The sequence below is a fragment of the Neovison vison genome, chromosome 7 (genome assembly GCF_020171115.1).
Source record: "Neovison vison isolate M4711 chromosome 7, ASM_NN_V1, whole genome shotgun sequence".
Taxonomy (NCBI): domain Eukaryota; kingdom Metazoa; phylum Chordata; class Mammalia; order Carnivora; family Mustelidae; genus Neogale; species Neogale vison.
In genome coordinates, this window is record NC_058097.1 from 196,025,466 (window position 1) to 196,047,736 (window position 22,271).

At 50.1% G+C, this 22,271-nt stretch overlaps 1 protein-coding gene across 3 annotated transcripts in view; it reads left to right on the forward strand.

Annotated features, from left to right (window-relative positions):
- STX3 (syntaxin 3) overlaps positions 1-22,271 on the forward strand; it is a 42,330-nt gene that overhangs the window by 5,525 nt on the left and 14,534 nt on the right. For all 3 annotated transcript variants that reach the window (XM_044259386.1, XM_044259385.1, XM_044259387.1), the window contains exons 2-4: positions 9,404-9,487; positions 19,672-19,771; positions 21,769-21,843. In XM_044259386.1, coding sequence (XP_044115321.1) covers positions 9,404-9,487; positions 19,672-19,771; positions 21,769-21,843 — 259 coding nt within the window. The remainder of the gene's footprint in view (positions 1-9,403; positions 9,488-19,671; positions 19,772-21,768; positions 21,844-22,271) is intronic.

The window sequence follows — 22,271 nt, forward strand, 5'->3', positions numbered from 1 at the left end:
CTCAGCCTGGTTCATCATGGAGCATGGCCCCGTTGAGAAGGACAGTGAAAGAGAAGATGTGGATGCCACGGGTGAAAATGTAGCTCACCCCATTTTTCTCCTGGCAAAGTCTTAGACACCTCTTAATGTTCTGGTCCAGGGTCACCGCAGGGCAGCCTCCAGACCCTGAGTGGGCAGCACTTCCCATTCCTCGAACTCTCTATTCTTGTTGGTGGGTAACAGCAGGGACCGAGTATCGGAAACTGCCTGCCTGGTGTGTGTGCTGTCTGGGGGAGCACAGACCACAGAGCCCCCAGCAGGGAAGGCTGTAGACCATGCATCCAGTAAATGAATGGGGACAGTCTGCACATGAGCTGACTTGGGATTCTGGAGTCCCCGAGGGGCCATATCTACAGCCACTTGGACCTCAGGTCTCTGTGGCTTCCTCCTGTCACCAGTGTCCTCAGTCTCCCTGGTCAGGTCAGCCGGTTTTCCGGCAATGGGCCATTTCCATGGCAGCGTTCCCCTGCGGGCACTGTGAATGCGGTTCAGCCTAAAGGAGGTGAGGGGAACAGCTGCTCTCTGGGGTGCTTAGCTGCTTGGGTCAGGGCAACTCAGTGGGGCATTGGGCTTCCTTTTTAAAAAAAATAAACTTGTAACTTTGGACTAATTTTGGATTTACAGAAAGATTACAGAGACAGGGCAGAGAGACCCTGTCTACCTGCATCTGGTGTCTTCCCTGGATAACACCTTCCATTATGATGGTGTGCTTGCCAAAACTCAGGAACCGATATTGCCTGTTACTACCCGCTGAACTCTAGACTGGATTTGGATTCCACTCCTTTTCCCACGTATGTCCCTGTCTCTGACCTGGGCTCTGGTCCAGGACTCCAGATGGCAGTTGGGTGTCCTGCTTCCTTCACCTTCCCTGGCCTGCGACAGTTTCCCTGTCATTTTTTCCACGGCCTGGTCGGTGTTTCCACGGCTTGGGTGTTTTCATGCCTTGGAAGAGTGTTTCGGGAGGCCAGCGCTGCATGCCTGCGCGGGGGTGTAGTGGCGGTTGGAGGCGTCGCTCGCGGCGGTGGGAGCAAGGGCTCTCCTGGCTCAGGCACTCACCATCTGCGCCATCTTGGGCAGGTTGCTTGGCTTCTTTTTGCTTTTATTTTCTCAGCTGTAACATGGGGAGGGTCTCCAGAAGATCGCTGTAGAGGTTAAAAGGTAAAGGTAAAGTGCATGTCTTAGACGAGTCCTCAGCCCGTGGGGAGCCTCAGTAGATGGGAGCTCGGGTGCCTAATAGTGAAGTGTTCTAGAAGGATCGTGATGGGATGGGGCGGAAAGGAAGTGTTGAGCAGGAGGCTGGGGATGAGTAGAGAGGAAGGTGGTTTTAGTTCCTCCATTCTGTGTCCTTGAGAATGGAGTGCGGGGGGAGGGTATCGGAGGGTGGGGTGCAGAGGGAGAGGAAGTCAGAAAAGGCTGGAGTAGGGGGCAAGAGCTGGAAGGGGACCTGACCTGTCCAGGGAGAAGCAGAAGATATTTTTCAGTTTCTTTGAATGGCTCCTGGGATGTGAGAGGACACAGGAAGAGGGGTGGGCTTCTCACTCCAGTGGCCTTCCTGCAGGTATCCTTTGGGTAAACCTACTCATCTTTTAGCATTTCCCCAAGGGGATCACCTTTGTAACATTCTCTAATAGACATCTCTCCTCCCCAGGAGGGAATCCCCTTGGATTCAGGCAAGGTTGGGCACCCCGTCTTCCCCGGGGTGTGTGATTCCTTTAGTGCTATCCTCGCTCACCACGTGGAGCTGGAATGGCCGGTGTGCCTCCCATTGGAGCTAGTGAGGTCCTGGAGGACAGGGCATGCTAAGCTTGGTCTGTGCATCTCCAGTGTCTGTACTGTTGTCTGGCAAATGATGGTTGTCCAGTAAATACTGTGGGGTGAATGAATGGATGGGACTTCATAGTGGGAAAGAGGGTGTGTGGCTGTGGGGTGGGCTGTGACATCTCATCATCTCTCTAAGTACATGCACCATGAGCCCAGTGGATTGGGCCCGCAGGGTTCCATCCTGGCTTTGTTCCATGTTAGCCGTGTGATTCTGGACGAATTAACCCCCTACCACAGACTCCTCATCTGTCTAGACATCTACCCAGAGGACGTTTTCCCCCTACCTCCTTTTCTTTGGGCGAACTTCCATCTCTTTTCACTGTACCTTCTCCAGACCTAGCTCAGGTCCCGAGAAGCAGAAACAGTTGGCAATTAACATGGTACTGGGAATGAAACGTCAATGATTTTTATATCCAACAAATGGAAAGCAGGATCTTTCCAAACACATGTAGAAGACTGAAAAATACTGACCGTGTATGAAGACATGAAGAAAATATATGTCGGATTGCACAGAATGTGAAATCCTTTAGGCCATGTTCTCTGATGATGACAGAATAAAATTAACAATACACTAATCCTCCCCCCAGCCCCAGCCCCTCCCCCTGGGAGGCTTACCTGCTTTAGAAATTTAAAACATCTTTCTAAATAACTCTTGGATTAAGAAGAAACCAAAAAGGAAATGACAAAATGTTTCGAGTGATAATAAGAGTAGTGGATATCAAAATTTGTTAGAAGCTGGCGGAAGCAAAATTCAGAGACAGCTTTATTTCTTTAAATTCATATTCCAGAAAAATGACTTCATTCAAATAAAATGAAGGAAGTTTCAGTTCCGGCTGAGGGACCTTCTGTCCTCACCTGAGAACTGGTATTACTTATTTCTACCACCTTTGGTAGAAACTCTGTTCAGAGGACACAGGCCCGGTTCTAGATTAGGTGGCACGGACTTGGGCATTTAATATGTACACAGCCCTGCTCTCAACATTACATGTATTGACTCATTTAATCCTCACAACAGTTCCGTGAGCAGATTCCGTTGCAAAGGAGGGAGCCCCACCAGAGAGGTTCAGTGACTTGTTTAAGATCATACAGCGGCTGAGCTGCAGAGCTGGGTTCTTAACCTGGGATGTCAGATGTGTCTTGTGTGTCTCTGTATAGGTGTGTAAGATTCATAGGATTTACATACATGGATAAAATTTAAATAAATTATTTATTTATTTTGGGGGGAGAGAGAGAGTAGGGGAGGAGGGAGAGAGAGAGAGAGTCCCAAGGCAGACCCCGTGCTAAGTGTGGAGCCCGATGTCAGGCTTGATCTTACGACTCGGAGATCATGACCTGAGCCAAAACCAGGAGCCTGTTGCCTAACTGACTGAACCACCCAGGCACCCCTGTTCTGGTAACTTTTTCATTCATGCCTGTAGATTAATCCAGTTCACAGCGTCCCCTGAAGTCAGCAAGGCCATGTCAGAAGCTGGAGTGGGAAGGATCTGCAGGTGGAGTGCGGAGGGCGGGGACCGGAGCGCTGGTCCCCACAGACCCCCTGTCAAGCCCTCCTGCTGCCCCTTCCTGGCCAGAACCCTGTGGACACGGTATTTAACTGCCTGCTGGAGAGGTGGCTTCGTGTCAGTGACGAATTACACACCTACAACAAGAAGTAGTGTTGTTGAGGCAGAACCTGTGGCGTGGGGCCGTCAGGGACTTCGGGTCCTGTTGGGTCGTCCACGGACTCGCTGGCCTTGTTGGCCAGCCTGGCCCCGGGCTGGTTCCTCAGTTCTTCGTTTTCCAGACAGGGCCAGTGTGGGCCTCCGGTTACTCATCTGGAAGACATCTTGAAAGTAAAAGTGCCAGGCTCACTGGGGTGTTGTTCACCGTTGATTTCCTCTTGATTCCTCTGGCAGGCTTCGGTCAGAAGGGGAAGTGTCCCCCTGCAGGCTTTCACTGGAAGAGAAAACAGGCTGGGAGGGAACATGGGTGCTGGAGAAGGGCCATCGGCCGCTGTAAGTGGGGAACACGAGCACCGAGGACCTCTTGAGAGCTGACACGCTTACTCAGAATTTCTGGCTCTTTTAATTGAAGAAGAGGGCCTGGAAAAAACCCGATGTTGGGCAGTGTGTCATGGGCATGTGTGTGTGCGCACACACTTAGAATCCTCATTGGTGCTTTTTGTCTCTGGGAATCCACAGCCCTCATTCCGGAGGGAAGTGAATGGGGGAGGGGGCAGCAAGGACAGGGAAAGTCTCATGCCTTTGTCTCTTTGAATTTAACCGGGGGAGAATCCGGGTTTATGAAGAGGAGTGTGTAGCTCCCAAGCAAAGAGCTGTTCCCGCATGTGGAGGAGGAAGTGTACAAATTTGTGTTCACCTGCTTGAGCCAGGAGAGCCCTGCCCCCGCTCTAGCCGCAATCCTTTAATACCCCACTGGGGGAAGTTAAGGACCAGATGTCCCTTCCTAGTCCAGACTGCTAGTGCCTTCCCCTCTGAGTATTTCCCTCATCCCGGGCCTTCTGGCATGTCCCGGGACCCTCCTGTCTTCCTGCGGCCTGGCAGCTTACATTGCAGCAATATTGTTTTTTTTAAATTTTTAATTAACGTACTGTCAAAATATGTTATCTTGGTTTCAGGCGTATAACACAGTGATCTTGACAACTCTCTGTGTTACGCAGAGCTCACCACAGTAAGTGTGATTACCCTCTGTCCTCATACAACGTTATGACAGTATCGACCGTAATCCCTGTGCCATACCTTTCATCCCCGTGGCTTATTTTATAACTGGAAGTTTGTACCTGGAAAGGAGGGAGGGGCTTTCTTTATCTCTGTTCTCCAGAAGGCATCTATTTGTTGAAGCCTGTGGTTTCCTGGCTAGCTAAGCTTGCTGGTTTGCCTGCCCGCTTCCTTTTTTCTTCCTTTCTTTTTTGACAACAGGACTCTTCAAATGCAATGTTATATTCAGCCCTGGGGTATAAAGCAGATAAAAGGGAAGGTGTGCAGATTTCAGAGTAGGGAAGGGCCTGCCTGCTTGGCTCCCCGTCCCTGGCTTCCCTGGGTGGTTTGGGAGGCACATCTCGAATGAATGTCCTGGGGTTCCACAAAGCCGGGCTGGAGAGCTAAGCTCCTTACTTGGTGAGAAAACCCAGGCTTAATGAGACAAGCGCCCAGCTGGGCTGCTGCTCGCTCTGGCTGCTGGTTGCTCTGGGCGATAGGCCGCTTTGGGAAGGTGCACTGGAATAACAAGGGCGTAAGACAGACAACCCAGGTGTGAGCCTAGACGCTGCAGATCAGCGGCTGGGAGACCCCGGGGAACTTAGCACGTCCATGACTTGCAGGTCCTCAACTATAAAACATGGACGGGGCTCGCTGACATGGTGAACGTGAAGCAGCTAGGGGGTTGTGGCCAGGGGTCTGTGGGAGCGAACAAGGGGGACCCAAGTCCAATGGACTGAGGTTAACAGAGAAGGCGGTTAGTGTGGAGTGAGGGGAATTAGGGCTTTGGCCCCTGCACTTTGTGCTCTGGGGCCCCGAACTCTCCCCACTCTGCAGAGGAGGTTGTGGTCACGGCTCCTTCACAGGACTGTGGGGCACATTTGGGAGGCAGGGGTGGGCGACAGACCCAGCGCTGCCCCCTGGTAGATCTCCCATCTCCTGGGGTGGGGGGGGGGCTGGGGCCGGCAGCAGGAGGCTGTGCCTATGGGAGGGGGAAGGAAGTGGCCGAGCGCACGGTTCTCAGAGTTTCTGCTGCGGCCCCACGTTGCAGTTCCTGCAATGTTCCTGTTACCACACGCCTTGATTCTTTGATAAAGATGGTGAAGTTCTTTTCTTGGCTGTGCTCAGTCTTGTGGGCCGAAGAGAAAGGGTTCTGCATGCTTGGGGTCCCTGAGGCCTCAGTCCAGAGAGCCTTGGCTGTGTCAGAAGGGACAAGGGGGTTTCCCTGGGACCAGTTAGATCTCCCAGTGCAAAAGCCTGGTGGGAGTCCCCATGTCCCACGACTCCGGATAACCCGTGATGACAGACTCTTGCTTGGATTCTCTGACCGGACTCAAGCTGTGCTGTTGTCGTTGGTGTTGCTGTGTTACATTTTTGGAAGTGGCCCAGCCTGGTGGGAAAGACTCTGCAGGGGAAGATGGGAATCAAGAAACCCGAGCTCTTTTCCTGGCTGTGTCCGTAACTCAGCGTTTGGCTGTGGGCCTTGATTTGCTCATCTCTAAGTGAGAGAATTTGATGATAGAATCTGTACAGTTGCCTTCAGCCCTAAGAGTCATGTGTCTCCCCCCCTCCCCCATTTAAAGATACTTAAATCCAGGTTGCAGCTGTAGAGAAGCTGGCTTCTATATGGCGGCATTTTTGAGTTGTAACTGCGTGCTGTCTGTTGCCTAAGGAACTTTAAAATATTACTGGATCCTCACAGAAGCATTGGTGGATACTATTATCCCTATTTTGTAGTAAGGAAACTGAGGCTCAGAGATGCTAAACCAGTCGTGTAAGGCTTGGCGACCAGTATGTGCTGATGTGAGCCTTGGATCCCATGTCGTCTGGACGCCCTGGAGCCGACCTTACTGTCCTAGCCATTAGTGTGAGAACTTCCTTGAAGGAGGAGGGCTCACTCTTTTAGACAACATGTCTTTACGGCAAGGTGATAGGGAAACTGGTGTGTGCCCAGTGTTGTGCTGGAGGCCTTCCAGATGTGCTGTTTTCTAATGCCCATCAATGTCGTAAGGTGTGTAGCGTTATTACCACTTATAGGTAAGAGCCCCAGAACAGTAGGAGACTTGATTGGGGTCTCACGGCGAGCAAGTGGTTAACAACATGTTTTAGACCCAGGTTGTGAGTTTCCAAAGACTTCTCTTTTCCTGGCTCACACATTCTCTCACTGGAGATGGAGCAGGCTGTGCTTCCCCACCCCCCAGGCCTTCTCCAAGCCAAGAAGTGATGTCTCGGATTGGGGGGAAGCTTTGTGCAAATTCCAGGGGCCTCAAAGATACATGTTACGACGGACTGCTAGGTGCCTGCTTTCCATGCTCCAGGACACAGTTGTTCTCAGCTTCCAGAAACTTCCCTCCGTCCATGCCAGGGTGGTAGCCTCATCCCACTTCCATGACGTCTGTAGAGAGGAAACTCAACAAACACTTGTTAACTCACCTTCCCTGAGGAAGACTGGGACCTTGTTTTCCAGTGAGGGTCACAGAGATCCTTCCCGGGACACGGAGCTCTCTCTGGAGGCTGCCAAGAGGCCCACGTACTGATGATAGTTGATAAAGAAGTGCTCTGTCTCCACTTTAGAAACTGCTGGCTAACCCGGAAACAAATAATGCATTATATGTTAATAAACAAACAGACAAACAAACAAATAGAAACTGCTGAGTGCAGGCTACATCTCTGCAGAGGCTAGTCTATCACTGGGCTGAAACTGATTCCATTTCCTTCCATATCTGGCCCCTGGTCAGTGCTCAGTATACACCTGAATAAATGACAAGAGCCAGTTCCTCCAAAACGGAATTTTCAAAATATTAGAAGAGTACTGTTAAGCTCATTGGAGGAGTGCTAGGAACCTCTGTGGAACATGCTGGAAGCTGAGGTGCTGCTTCAGAAGGGTAGAGGCAAGGGTGACTGCAAAACCAGCAGGTGTCTGTAGGGCGCTGCCGCTGGCTGACTCAGCTCTGTTCACTGTGCCGTTCAGATCCCTCAGGGAGCCGGGGTCCAGGTCGATCCCCTTTACCTTCCCCACATAATTCTGGGAAGGTCCTCTGCACAGGGGAAGGTGTTCTGGGCAGGCAGGGACACTCAGAGTGTCGGTTAACAGTAGATGAGGCAACCCTGGCCCTCGGGGTTCACAGCCAGGGTGGGGAGGAGATGAAGATTGATAAGCGAAGGAATAATTAACAGTAGGCCATGCTGGGTGCGTTGAGACCTTCGCGGGGAAGTGTCAGGGAAGGCACACAGAGAAGCTAGTCTTGACATTGACTTTTAAAGGCTAAGTACAGTTTTTCCAGCTGGTCCTTGTGTGACATTTGAGCAAATGAAAGAATGGTGTGTCCTGGAACAGCCCAGAGTTGCCAGTGCCTGGTCTAGAGAGTTCACCCTGGAGGGTGGAGTGTGGGTGGGGCTCGCCCTTAAAGGGTCCTGTGTGCTCTTTTAGGCCATGGGGCTTTCAGTCCTGGAGGAGACGGACAGAAGGAATGACTTTTTAGGAAGTCGATTTCAGGGGTTGTAGTGCTGCCCTCGAATTCAGTTTCTTGGAATATGGCTGTCAAGTTTGGGTTGCTGATGGTCCCAGACAAGCCAGAGAATGCCACGATGGGGGAGCCAGCTGGTCAGAACAGACTCTGCAGGTGTCTGGAGAGTCTCAGATTTCAGTGGGAATTCCCAGTAATTCCATCATCTGTTGAAGGTGGGGGGGGTTGTGTGTGTGTGTGTGTGTGTGTGTGTGTGTGTGTATGTGTGTGTGTTGGGGAGGAGGTTGGTAGCAGGTAGAGAAGAGAGGCCCCTGGTGGGTTCAGAGTGTCTGGGTGACACATCTTGGTTTAGAAAGCCCCCGGAGGTCGTGGAGAAGCAGGTGTAGGGGAATTGCCGCTCCCCACTTCTACGGCCAAGGACCCGTTTTTCCCTCTGTGCTTAGAAGTGGTCAGTGTGTCGTGTGGCGCTGGGGAGAACGTAGAAGCAGCTGAGGCCCTGGATGCTGAGCGGGGGTGGAATCAGTTCCTTTAGGTAGCCGTTTCATGATTTTGCAGAGGAAGTGGAATGAGATCAAGAACGCTGGGGTCCCCCGGGGTTGCTGGGGGCTGAGGGGAGAGCGTCCGTTTCCTTATAAACATGCGTCCTGACAGGGAACAACACACAGTGCCGGGTTTTTTGCAATAGGTGGTTTATGAAAACAGGAAAATCTTTGCTCCCACTGTGAAGATCAGAAGCGAGTGCTTTGGAGGAACTGAGGCTAGAAACTGTTCCGATAGAGATCTCTGGTAGGGCAGACACGCGTTTGAACACTGGGGAAGGGGCTGGGAACATGGGGTCCAAATCCAAGAGACAGGCTAGAATCTGTCTCCACATTTTAGCTGTGTGACTGTGGCCAAGTTATGCAACCTCGCTGTTTTAGGTTCTCCAACTGGATTGAGTCATAATACTACCCCTACTACTACGTACCCTACTACCTCCAACAACAGTAACAACATTAAAACCTAGCATTTATTGAGTACTTACAGTATGCCAGGCACAATGAAAACATGTTTTAGCTTCATGGTCTCATTTCTTAACCACTCCCCCCTCTTTAGTGCATTGTCCACATTTTACAGGTAAGGAAGCTGAGGCACAGTGAGGTCGGTAGCTTACCCATCCCTCCCTTTCTCCCCCACCCAGCTGCCAAAAGTCAGTAAAGCAGTGCAGCTGGGGTTGAAGTGCAGACAGTGTGAGGTTGGAGTTTGATGCCTCCCAGAGCTATTCTGAGTTTTAAGGGAGATCCTATATGTATAATGCTTAGTATGGGCGTAGCGCCGGTTGGTGCCCTTAGCCCCGTCTCGGGTCCTGAGCCTCACTCTGCTCCTTTCTGTCTCCCACAGAAGCAGCTCACACAGGATGATGATGCGGACGAGGTTGAGATTGCCATTGACAACACGGCTTTCATGGATGAGTTCTTTGCGGAGGTAGGAGACCGTCTTGAATGTACATAAGGAAACTCGGCTCTTTCAAGGGTAGCAAAGGATGGTCGGTCTTTTTCTGGGGTGGGGGCGGCCAGGTCAAGCTGTTGTCCAGAGATTCTCTTTCATACATACTTGGGAGGGGCTGGATCTTTAATCTTACTGAGAAAGTCAACGGAGGGTTAAATTATACGTAAAGAGATGTTTTTAAGGTCTTATGCTACATGACACCATTTTCATGATACCCTTTCTTGCCTAAATTTTGTGATTTCAATACAGGATCAACCATGGGGGTCACGTCAAGAGTGTAGAAGAAAAAAATATTACATTTTTTGGTCCGTGATTCAGATAGATCCAATTTGTTGTTTCCTCTTTAACTTAAGTCTAGTGATAACTATAGCACTTAAGAAACGAGCAGTTTATGTTTTTGGAAGTTCAGCAGGGGCAGAGACGGGTTGCCCCCATCTGTAGATCCACATAATCTTTGATCTCGAAGGTCCTCGTGGGGAACGCCGCTGTTCGATGGTGAGTGGTGGAGTACAGTCATGGGTTCACCTCTCAGCCCTGCTGCTGACCTCTGGTGGTTCCTTCCCACACATGGTTTCCACATCTGGATCGATACTATAATCCTCCGTGGGGTTATTACGATGATATCCTGGAATTATGTTTGTAAGGCATTCAGTGTAGTATCAGACCTGTTCGGGTCTGATGGATAATCCTTCAAAACAGAAGCATGAAAAGTTCCATGATGGACGTTTCTGCCATCATACTGTGGGTTTTTGGTTTGTTTGTGTTTTGTTTTTTTAATTTAGGCTTTTTATTTTTTTGGAAAGAAGACAAGGAGCGCTATATTCTTTCCGCAGGAAGAATGTGGGTACCTCCTGCCTCTAGGTCGGGGATGTGGGAAGTTGCCCTCTAGCTCTTGTCTGAATAGTGTGGCGGTTCACAGCAGGTCATCTGTGGGAGTCGTTAGCGGGTAGGAGCCCACTGCAGCGCGTGCTGCCCTGATGGGGAAGTTGTCTGTGAACGCCCGCAGTTCCCCACGCTCTCCCTGGGTGGGTCTGTCCTTCTGGTCGAGGAGTCCCTGTGAGACCCAAGAGCACTTGAGTTTTGTGAGTCCAGTGCTGTCCCAGGTGTGGATTGTGGCAGGAACATGTCTTTTCAGGGGTGGGGAGGACCCCTGTAGGCACGGTAGCTTGTTCTGATCTTGCCTTGGGGAAGCAGAGACGTTAGAGAACATCTTCCCTTAGATAAGGCAGCTTTGCCAGAAACAGTGCTTTGCCCCTTGTAAGCCAGCATGAGGGTCCCCGGAGGGCAGGGTCCCATGTGAGGTGGGAAGATGGTAGGCCTCCACAACGTGGTCCCAGTTCCTCAAGCATTTCTTAGCAGTTGATTTTGGTCCAGTCACTTAACGCCCTTGGCCTCTAATTCCTGCTCTGGAAATTGGGAATGTCAGGACGTACTTTCAAGATTGTTAATGGGGATAACATGGGTATCAGACATCCGGCAAGGGTTCTCTGAACAGAAAAGTTCTGGCTGCATCAGAATCATTTTTGGAATCTTAATAAGACCTTAGGGGATGCTTTTCTTTTTTGCTTTCTTCTTACCAGATGCTTTTCTGTCATTGAGAAAAAGGAAAAAACAAAAAACAAACCCAAACCCTGTCATATTTAGGGTGGGTGAGGGGACTGCATGGTGGGGTGGAAAGAGTCATTTTTGGAGTTAAGTTCTTTATCTGCTACTAACTGTGTGATCTTGGACATGTTTCTTGACTTCCCCCAGTTTCTGTGAGCTGGTCTGTGAAATGGGGAGCAACATAGTCACCTTGCAGCTTTCTTTGTTGGGGAGTAAAGGAGTTGACCCCCAGAAAATGCTTTGATTGGGCTTAGGTAAATGTCACTCCCCTGCTTTCCATCTGACTGGGTCCCGGGAGGATCACGCTGCAGTGGGGCGGGGGCGGGGGGCCGGGGTAAGGGTGGCCACAGACATGTGGAAAGAGGCCACATAGGCTCTGGTGTCCACGGGTCCTGGTCCGGATCTCAGCACCGCCCTGACCAGCAGCATGACTTTGGAAAAGTTGTTTCATTACCCTGAACCCCAGCTTCCTCTAAAGCAGGACTAGCGGTGTTACCTGCTGGATATTGTAAATGTAAATGAAGAACGTACGTAGAAGTACCGTGCACAGTGGTGCACATACAGTATGTCTTCATCTGTTTGAGCTGTGCTCGCTGTTCCTGATGTGTTTGGGAATGTGGACTGGAAATAGCCTTGAAGTGGGATAAAGTACGTGCCAGGTGATGGGGGTTTGGACACGTGGAGGGGCCCCTGCATGTGGCTGGGGACACACTGAGTGCATCCTGCGGGAGTAGAGCCAAACAGATGGCTTGGGAAGGCACTCTTGCGAGGTGCCTTGCTTTCTGGACTTGTTCCAGCAAGCATGTCCCCGTGGCTGTTTGTCGAGGACTGAGCGTGTGAATCACAACCCGGTCAGAGGGGCGGGTGCAAGGTGCAGGTGAAGTCATGGGACCAGGACGTTTTCAGAATGTGTACTGCACCGTAAAACTCAAATGGCTTCTCCAGCTTCTCAGCTGTTACAGAAAAGAATTGGCCCTTGGGTCCCCAGGCCTTGGATGATTACACCAGGGGCGGGTAAATGATAAACCTCCGATTAGTGTCTGATTTGTGCCTGTCTGTATTTTCTTTGCTCTGTTTGCTCAGTTGGCAGAGAGAACACATTTTCAGAGGAAACGGACTTGCCTGCGAAGGCAGAAGCATCAGGGGCTTACTCTGTATCTGTTCTTCCGTTCACGAGAATACACACAGGCTTACATCTCTCTCCCGGTGTGTTAAGGGCTGGGACTAACAGCATTCTGTGTGACAGGGTCCTTTGCCCTCGGGTGTCCCTTTATCTGGTGAGTCACCGAGATAGAAACATCAAGGCCCCGGGGGAGCACAGCAGGGGAGAGAGGAAGGTGAGGGAAGGCCCGGGTGGTTCTTAACTCCACCGGCCCCTCAGAGTCACCTGGGGAGCTTCCCGCCTATGCACGTGCCTCGTTCAGGGGGCCTGGAATGGCTCAGACTTCCAGATCTTTGGGAAGTCTGTCCAGACTATGTCCTATGAACTGCGTCACAGTGACAGGGGAGCCTTTGAAGGTGTTAAGCAAGAAAATGCTGGGCACAGATTTTGTTTCAGGAAAATCGTTCTGGTGGCAGTTCGTGGAGGCGGGGGAAAGGCCAGCAGTGGAAGGACTAGCCGGCTGGCTGGTGCAGCAGCCTGTGGGAAGGAGGATGGGGACTCTGACCCGGGTCTGGGACCGTCTAGGGGTCATACCACGGCATTCCATCTGGGGTGCTTTGAGTAACTGTGGCTTAAGCAATAAAGATGCGTAATCAGTTCCCATGTGAAGACATCCACGTTGAGGTTGGTGCGGTGGGTTGGAGGTGGTGGGGGTCTGGGTCAATATGTCTGTGATCTTCTTGGCTTTTCCCTTGGGACTCGGAAATAGAGTCTGTTCTGATTCCCTGTTGCCATATGACAAATCACCCCAGTATTTAGGGTGTCAAAACAACCATTTTATCATGCCGACAGAGTCTGTGAATTCCTATTGAGGCACAGGGCACAGTGGAGGTGGGTGACTTTTGCTACATGATTTCCGGGGACTTAGTTGGGAAGACTAGAACAGCTGGGTGCTGGAACTTAGAGTGACTTCTTTATTCAAATGTCTGCTGACTCCAGGGAAATCTCCATAGAGACCCTCCGTCGGAGCGCCTCTGCCTGACCCGTCTCTGCGGCTTGGGTTTCTTAGCCCGGCCGACTCAGCATCCTCAGGGTCTCCTCTCTGTCACACGGAGGCTCAGGGCTCCAACGCAGGGTTCCGGCTCTGGAGGTCCCATGGTACATCACTTCTGTGCTCGGATGTCAGAGCAGTCACAGGCCTGCCAGGTTCACAAGAGTGGTGCATAGATACCCCCTCTTAGTGGGAGGGCCATTAAAGAACCAATGCCACGTTTTAAAAACTTCCAGAGCCACAGCTCCGTATGACATAACACCACCATGTACCAGCATCGCAAGAAGTCAGAAACGGGGAAGCCAGAGCAGTCCCCGGATCCTTTTATGAGGTGAGAAAAGCCACCCAGATCCTCTAAGTTGACTTCCCCTTGGGGCCCACTGACCAGCAGTGGATCACATGTCATGGCCACTGAGGTGGGAGGGGCACCAGGGATTGACGTGGAACTGATCCTGACTCATCGTCGTTTGGGACTGATGACATTGCCGCCCAGGCAGACTTGAGTTCTGTTCACAAGAAAGGGCAGGGGCAGGGGATGGCTATTTGGTGCATCAAAGTGCTCGTCAGGGGTAGTGAGCAAATATGTTTGAAAATGCTTCGTACTCTTTTCCTCTCGTGGGGAATTAAAATGGACATGAATTTACTAAAGGCTCTGAGATGTCCCATAATAAAACTGTTTAATTTGCTTATCTGAGCATTTATTTTTTTTTCACAGAACGCTTTCTGACGCATAACTTCTATTAGCAGGGGTGAACAGTGACGTTTCAGAAAATCCTGTTACAAAGTTTTTGGTGTTTTTTTTTTTTTTCTTAAAGATTCTATTTATTTATTTGACAGAGATACAAGTAGCACAAGTAGGCAAATCAGCAGGCAGAGGGAGAAGCAGACTCCTGGCCAAGCAGGGAGCCCGATGTGGGACTCAGTCCCTGGACCCTGGGATCATGACCTGAGCCGAAGGCAGCCGCTTAACCGACCGAGCCACCCAGGTGCCCCAGAGGAAGTGTTTTTTTAAAAAAAAGTCTGTGAGACTGTTTGGCAGTTCCAATGGTCTATGAAGCTTGCTTGTCTCCCGAAGTTACTTGCATTCACTTATTTACTCAGTCAACAGGCTTACACTGCGTCACGCCCCGTGCTTGGCCAGTGATGGCTATGAGGTAGTGCAGGCAGGAGGAGGTCACTGCGTCAGGGCTGGGACAGGGGAGAGTGCAGGGCGTGTGTGCCCGGGGCTGGGGGCCTGGCAGGGCGCAGCGATGCCTACTTAGAGGAACTGGAGGCAGAGGCATTTCTGCAGAGGCTTAACTTTCATTAAAACTAAGAACCTCAGAGGGGCGCCTGGGTGGCTCAGTGGGTTAAAGCCTCTGCCTTCAGCTCAGGGTCCTGAGATCACATGATCACAGGGTCCTGAGATCGAGCCCTGCATCGGGCTCTCTGCTCAGCAGGGAGCCTGCTTCCTCCTCTCTCTGTCTGCCTGCTTCTCTGCTTACTTGTGATCTCTGTCTGTCAGATAAATAAATAAAATCTTAAAAACAAAACAAAATACAAAACTAAGAACCTCAGAGTGAAAGTAACATGGAAACCTCGGGATCGAATCAAATCTGGCAGGTTAAGGACTCTTTAGTTTCTTCTACAGGTGGAATATTTGGGTGAATCAGTGAGCTGGGCAGTGTGAAGCCCTCGCCCGTTGCGTGCCTGTTTGCCCTTCCTGGGCTCTGCTCTGTACTGAAGGTCACTCATTTCCCAGGTTCCCTTGCCCGCTGGCTTTGGTGCGTCTGCCCTAGGGGAGGCACTGACAGAAGACTCAAGGAGGAGGGAAGAGGCCAGGGTTTTCCTCCCCAGACATGCCTCCTCTGTGGCCTCGGTTGTTGCTGGGGAGAGCCTGCCTCCATGGTGCCCGTTCTGCTGGGCAGCTCCAGCATGCTCTGGCTCCCAGCAGAGGGCCCCTGGCCTTGAGCTCTGGTGACCCTGCTGTGGGTGATTTCCAGCGTGCCTCACCGTCCTCTGTGCGGCCTCTTGGCCCTTCCATCCTGGGGGACAGAATCCCTGCATTCTGTTATTTCGGCTAAAATAACTAGAGAGATTTTTGCTTTCCTGACCAAATTTTGAGTGATGCAAAACCAGAACGTACTTAATTGATTTGAGATTGTTATCTAAGAATACTAGTTTTCATCGGTCAGAATGACTCCGAGACCGCTCATTTCTTTTCGTTCGTGAAAGGAGAGTTCCACTGGTTTATCACTAGTCTTGATAAAACCCCAGACAGACTTGACTTCTGTTGCTTGGGCTGAGACCTCTCTGTTCCTTCTAGTCTGTTTGTTTTCCAAAGCCAAGAAGCAAACAAATCAAAGAGGACTTGACTGAGAACTTATGAAACAGGAACTGTTTTGGATTCTCCTAGTTCTGAGGACTAGAAGGTGTATGAACCGTGACCCTTACAATCCCATTACTTTGTCACCGTAATGAGGTGGCACATAATAAATATGCAGGAATTAATTAATGTCTAACTGGGGGTACAGAGTATGTGGGAACTTAGGGGAGGCAGATACTCGTCCTTAAGTACAGTGGACAAAGCCTTCCACCCTCCCCCACGGCAGCACGCCACTTCTCCAAAGGAGGGACTTTCTCTGCTTCCCATTATCTAATTAGATTCCACTGTCTCCTTAGGTCTAGAAGAAGGAGGCCATCCATGCCTTGAAAATAATTCCCTCCTTCTAGTTAGAGGGTGGTGATTAGTATAATCTGGTAGTCATAATTGGTTCCCTGAGGCAACACCCAACGTGGAGAGCGGATTGACTTGCTGTCCTACTTGATTTCCTGGGGTGGCTGCGGACAGCATCATAGGGCATTTTGTTAATGCTGGGGATTGCTGGGAGGTGTAGATGAGGCGCACTTGTGAAGGCAGGCATAGCACCTGGTGTGTAGGAAACGGGCAGTAATTTCTGGCTGTTCCTGGATTTCTCATCATTTCAATTCACTTCCTGAGCATGTACTTCTCCTTAAGCCTTTGACATGCGTTATCTCATCTCATCCCCTGCAGAAACTCTACGAAGTGGAGTTTCACAGAGAAGAGAACCAGGGCTGGGTGTGTGTGTGTGTGTGTGAAGGGGGGTGAGCGGATTGTTCAAGGTTATAAAACTGCTGGGACTTGGAGCTGAAACTTGAGCCTGGCCTGTTTGATTCTTAACATTTTCTGAACTGTACTGTCTGAATGGCCACATTATAGACAAGTCATTGAAAAATACATTTTTAAAAATCACTTTAAAGATTTATTTGAGAGGGAAAAAGAGAGAAGAGGGGCAGAGGGAGAGTATCTTTAAGCAGACTCCCCACTCAGTGCAGAGGCCGATGTGGGGCTCAATTTCATGACCCTATGATCATGACGTGAGCTGAAATCAAGAGTCGGATGCTGAACGAAGCCACCAGGTGCTCCAAAAAATACATTTTGAAAAGTAACATACAATCAGTAGGCACTGAGGAAGTTCTGGCTGCAAATTTGGCATGATGGTTAAAAAAGTTCAGATGGGTTCCCTCCATCAGCAATGGTTCTTGAGGACTCTTGGTGCTTAAAGCTGTCTGTAGGAGAAGGAAGCAATAAGCCACATGATCCCAGTAAACGGCAACTGAGCCCGTCTCACAAGACAGGGAGTGAAACATGAGCATTAACGTGACACTGGCTGAATACACCGGGACGAGGGAAAGAAGAGAGAGGAGCCCCCCATTGGCAGTTCTTGCACCTCTGTACTTGGTTCAGGAGACAGGGTTTGGGGTCTGACAGACACCCGGTTTCACTTCTTTCTGCAGCATGGCCTGCAGTGAGCGCCGTCCTGTGAGCTGCAGTATTCTCAGGCTACAAAAAGGGGCTAATGAGGGCGAGCTCACAGAAGTGTCCGCTTGTCTCTGACATGCAAGTTCGTTAAATGAGTTCAGTTCTTAAATATGTTCTTGTATAAGGTGATGTCAGGACACGGGAATAGCCCCCAACAAACACGAACAGCCCTGGGGCTTTGGGATTCAGCCTGGTAGGCTTCATACCAGGTTCGCTCCCCCACCCACCAGTGAGGCTTCAGTTATCTGGCAAATGCACAAAAGAAAATAAGTTGCATGTAGCTGCCACCATGAAATACCCAGAAAGTCACCTTGGAGGAAAACCAGCACTTCCAAGAAAAAACAGAGACACAGAGTTCAAAAAAGGGAAGCTTTGTGATCAGCCAGTTGCCCCTCCTGAAGGTCTAGATGGGCTCTGTGATTGTTTGGTGAATTGACAGTTCCTGTATTACTAAATCAGAATCCCCGAGATGCCTCCAAGTGGTAGGGTTGATGGGGACAGAGGAAAGAGGGCAGCCAGCCCACACTGGGTGGAGGGTAGAGGAGCTGGGAGTGGGAGCCTGGGCTCCCTGGGCTGGGACAGGCAAGTTGAGGATGCAGCACCCAGGGCTCGGCTCTCCCATCCATGGGGTCCGATAGGCCATCTGCCTGCCAGTCTCCGGACATCTGGAGTGACAATGGACGTGAGGCCCCTCAGCTAACAGCTTCCTATCTCATCTTTCTACCATTGACCAAAGTTCAGATTAGGATGTTCTTTGCTTTATGAAATAATATTCCAGAATATATATTCTAAGATATCCAATCTGTTGAACATGCAAAATCTGAGGCCTTATGGTGTGTTAGATGTGTGAAACCCTTTTTGAAGTGGTTTGTGCATTTTATTCCAGACAGCCTTTTCCCTCAGTCCTATGTGATGTAATGGAATTACTTTGGCAAGACAGTCCCATGATAGAAATGGAACGTGGTGTGATGCAATGACCTTTTATGAGTTGTGAGAGATAAGGGAAGGGAGGGGCAAAGTGGCAATTTCTGGGTTGACCCAAGGGCCTGATTCTGAGGTGGTCACACCTCTAGAGCCTGCCAACATTCACAGGTGATAACACAGATCCTTGCTAGCGATGGGTGGTCTGGGATTCTGCTAGAAGTTAAAGAGTATAGAGAAGCCAAAAGATCAAGTCTTAGAAATAATGCAAAAAGCATCTTAGAAATAATGCAAAAGTCTTAGAAATAATGCAAAAAACATGCAAAAAATGCTAATGCAAAATAATCAAGTTTTAGAAATAATGCAAAAAACATGCAAAAATCAGGTTAGAGTCTGGAGTGCTCTAACATCCAAACATCCCTATTTGAGTGTCATCACGCTATGTGACCTGTGATGTCCTCAACCTTTAGGTTCCTCACATGGACCTCATGCATCACTGTGGTTGATTCTGCTAGCTGCTAACGTGCTTCACAAATGCGTGGGTAGCAACTCGTACTTTGATTTATACTCTGATCACACAGTTACATTGACAGTTCATCCTGCATCCTGAAGCAAGAGTCTGCTCGCGAACTGTGGTTCATCAATGACTGTGTTTGTAGAGAGGCAAACTCCACGGTTCCACTGGCAGCAGGGCTCATTTGAGGGTTAGAGAACTCAAGTTTTATTTTTCCTGTTGTCTGTTAAATCTGGAAACCTCTGACTAGGTTTTCAGACACAAGTGAATTATGTGCTGGAAGAAGGCATGCTGGACACTGTGTACTGAATTATATTTTACTGTATCCCTGATGGTAAGATCCTGCCAGATGGTATTTTACAAAATTTGTTGGTTAACTGCTGCAGTGTTGACAAGCCCGACCTTCTGGAAGTGCGGCAGCTAGACTGGCGGGCACTGAGGTCTGTGTCGGGCTCCTGCATCGGCAGGGGCCATGGCGCCTGACTGCTTGTGCATCCGTGTCTTGTGATGCTGGAAGTATTTTATGATGGGCATCTTGCATAATCAGGAACTTTAGACAGGTGTAGAAATGGTCTGTGGCTGGAGGGTCTGGAGGCTGATCATCTGGGGAAATCCAGCAGAACACGTGTCCAAGGGAAGCTCTGGCATCTCCTGAGGGGGCCATGCTTCCTAGTCTCTCACTCTCTCTTCTTTGTTTTCACTCTCTATATTTATTCTCTCCCATTCATTACCTTTCTTTCCTCTTCCTTTTCTCCTCTCTGCCCTCTTTCCCCCTCTGCTGTTCTCATCCTGGGGATGGCTGACGGGTCTGCTTGATGTTGTTTCCTGGCCTTGTCCTTTGACTCATCTTCATGGGTTTTCCCAGCTCTTCTTGTCTCTGGTCTGCAGCCTCCTGTCCCAGACGGGCGGATGTGTTCCTCACGAGGAGCAGGGCGTGTGGGTTTTCGGTGACTGCTCTGGACGCTAGTTTATCTGGCCATGCAAAGGGCGCTTACCCAGGAGCAGCAGACTTTTCAGTCCTCATCAGCTGTCCCACAAACCCAGAAGGTGGGCAGCTCTCACCAGTGAGCTCTGCTAAGCTTTTGTCTCAGTGGTGGATATGTTCTTCCTCTCCCAACAAAGGCCATTGTTTTTGTGATTCTAGATCGAGGAAACTCGTCAGAACATCGACAAGATCTCAGAACACGTGGAAGAGGCTAAGAAACTCTACAGTATCATCCTGTCTGCACCGATTCCTGAGCCAAGTGAGTGTTTCCTTAGAGCTGAGTCATCCAGCGACAGCCCTTGGCACTGGGACTGAGCCGTCTTCCTCCCGTGAGCAGCAGGGACTGTGTGCGCCGCCCCACACCGTGGACACACTGGGTGCTCTCCGTTCCCCGTTCCCTGCCTGAGCTCACACCCCCAGCGTGGCCAGCTCTTGTCTTCATGGTCCTGCGGAATCCACGTGGCTCTGCTCTCCTCTCCTTCCATCCAGCCTCTCTCATGCCTGCAGTGACGCTGACTGCTTCTCACGACCCCCATCTCCCACCCTTGGCAGTACCTTTGCGTGTGCTGTTTCTCCACCTGAAATGCTTTTCCCTGTCCCTAACCAGATCCTGCCAGATCAGGGCCACCTTTTTTCCATGAAGTGTCCTCCCATTTGTTGCTGCCACCTCGGCAAACTTGCACATTTTTAGGGTTCAGCCTGAGGCTGAATTTTAGGTTCCTTAAGGACAAGGAATGAGCCAGACAGTATTATTTTGCTCTGAATTGATCAGTGGCTCCCTAGCACCTGAAGGTTAAAGCTGGAACGTTTCAGTGGAGCATGTTGGAATTGTCTTGGTCACATGCCTGCCCTCCTCTGTACCTTTTCCTCCTGCCACCTCCCCAGGTCTCCCTTACTTTAGCCAGATTGAACTTGGGCTGTTCCCCCAAATAGTTCTTGTCTCATGTCTTCTACATGTTGTCCCTTCTCCCAGACACTCTGTTCTTCTCCTCCTTTCCTGCCTGGTTAATACTCCTGCCTTCATCAAGACGCGGTCTTACCGTCATCTGTCTTTAGAAGCCTCCAGGCTGTGCTGTGCTCTTCATCACCGTCCTGTGCACACCTTGACCAGAACTCACCCCTTACTCCACACTGCACATGAGAACAACAGATTGATTCGCCCCTTGTCCCTAAGTAGACCCTGAGCCCCTGGAGGCAGGATCTCTGTCTTCTCTCTGAAGGCTTGGTGTCCAGCTCAGGTCCAAGCTTGTAGCAGGGGCTGAAACATGGTTTCTGAATGAATAGACGTGGCCAGTGCTTACTTTGCTCCATAGATCCTAGAAGAGCATTGTGCATGTGGTAGGTATGTCATAAATATTGGCCTGAATCTAGTTGGCATCCCTTTTCTCAAAAATCCCATGAAACTCTCTCTTACCTTTGAGTTGGAGCCATCGTGGTAAACCAGATGATTTTCTCATAATTTAATTTTGTGTGCCAGAGGGTACTTGGGAAAGCTTTTTTTAAAAATTCAACTTAAAGTTAGTTAACATGTAGTATATTGTGAGGCTCAGGTGGAGGTCCATGATCATCAGTTGCATATAACGGCCAGTGCTCATTACATCAAGGGCCTTCCTTCCCTCCCCTCCAGCAACCCTCTGTTTGTTCCCTAGAGTTAAGAGTCTCTTATGGTTTGCCTCGTTCTCTGTTTTTATCTTGTTTTTCCTTCCCTTCCCCTCCCCTATGTTCCATCTGTTTTGTTTCCGAAATTCCACATATGAGTAAAATCACATGGTATTTGTCGTTCTCTGACTCACTTATTTTGCTTAGGATAATACTATCTAGATCCATCCGTGTTGTTGCACGTGGCAAGATTTCATTCTTTTTGTTGCGAGTAATATTCCATTGTGTGTGTGTGTGTGCGCGTGTGTGTGTGCACACACCCCACATCTTTATCCATTCATCCGTCAGTGGACATCTGTGCTCTTTCCACATTTTGGCTGTTGTGGACATTGCTGCAATAAGCATTGGGAAAGTTTGTTAAAAGATAGCCTGTCGGGCTCCAGCTGTGGGGGTTTTAATTCTGCAGGTCTGGGACCAGGGTGCCTAGAAAAGTGCCTTTTAAGTAAGCTGTCTGTGATTCTAAGGACAGATGCCTGGGAGCATCCCAGGATAAATACTGCTGGGGGTGGGAACCTGAGAAAGCTCCCACTTCCTCTTGATTGGTGAGGCTCACAAAGCAATTAGTCTTACTGATTCTGCTTGCCTTTGTTTACCCAGAAACCAAGGATGACCTAGAGCAGCTCACGACCGAGATCAAGAAAAGGGCCAACAACGTCCGGAACAAACTGAAGAGTACGAAGGGAGCAAAGGGAACAAGCCAGCCCCAGCACTACCCCCTCACTTCCGCGGGGGCCTAGCACCACCCCCTCACATCTGTGGGCCCAGCTTTTTGGGACCAGAACACATCCAGATGATACACTCGTCCCATCTTTCTTTGCGGTTTGGGCACTGCCCCTGAAAGTTTGCCTGTCCTGGAAGCAGGACTGTAGTCGAGAGAGTGCAGAACTGAAGTGTGCTGCTGGCTGCTGAGTTGTTGTGTGACTTGGTGCTTTAACTTAGTCCCTTGACTTTTCTCTTACTCGTCCCATTTCCCAGCACCTGCATCCCTGTGGGCAGACATGCTGAGCTGTCTAGATGCAGAACATGTTATTATTCAGTCTGCAGTCATTTCTTGGGGGGCCAGGTCTCCACCGCTTCAGTTTAGACCTTTGTTCAGTGAA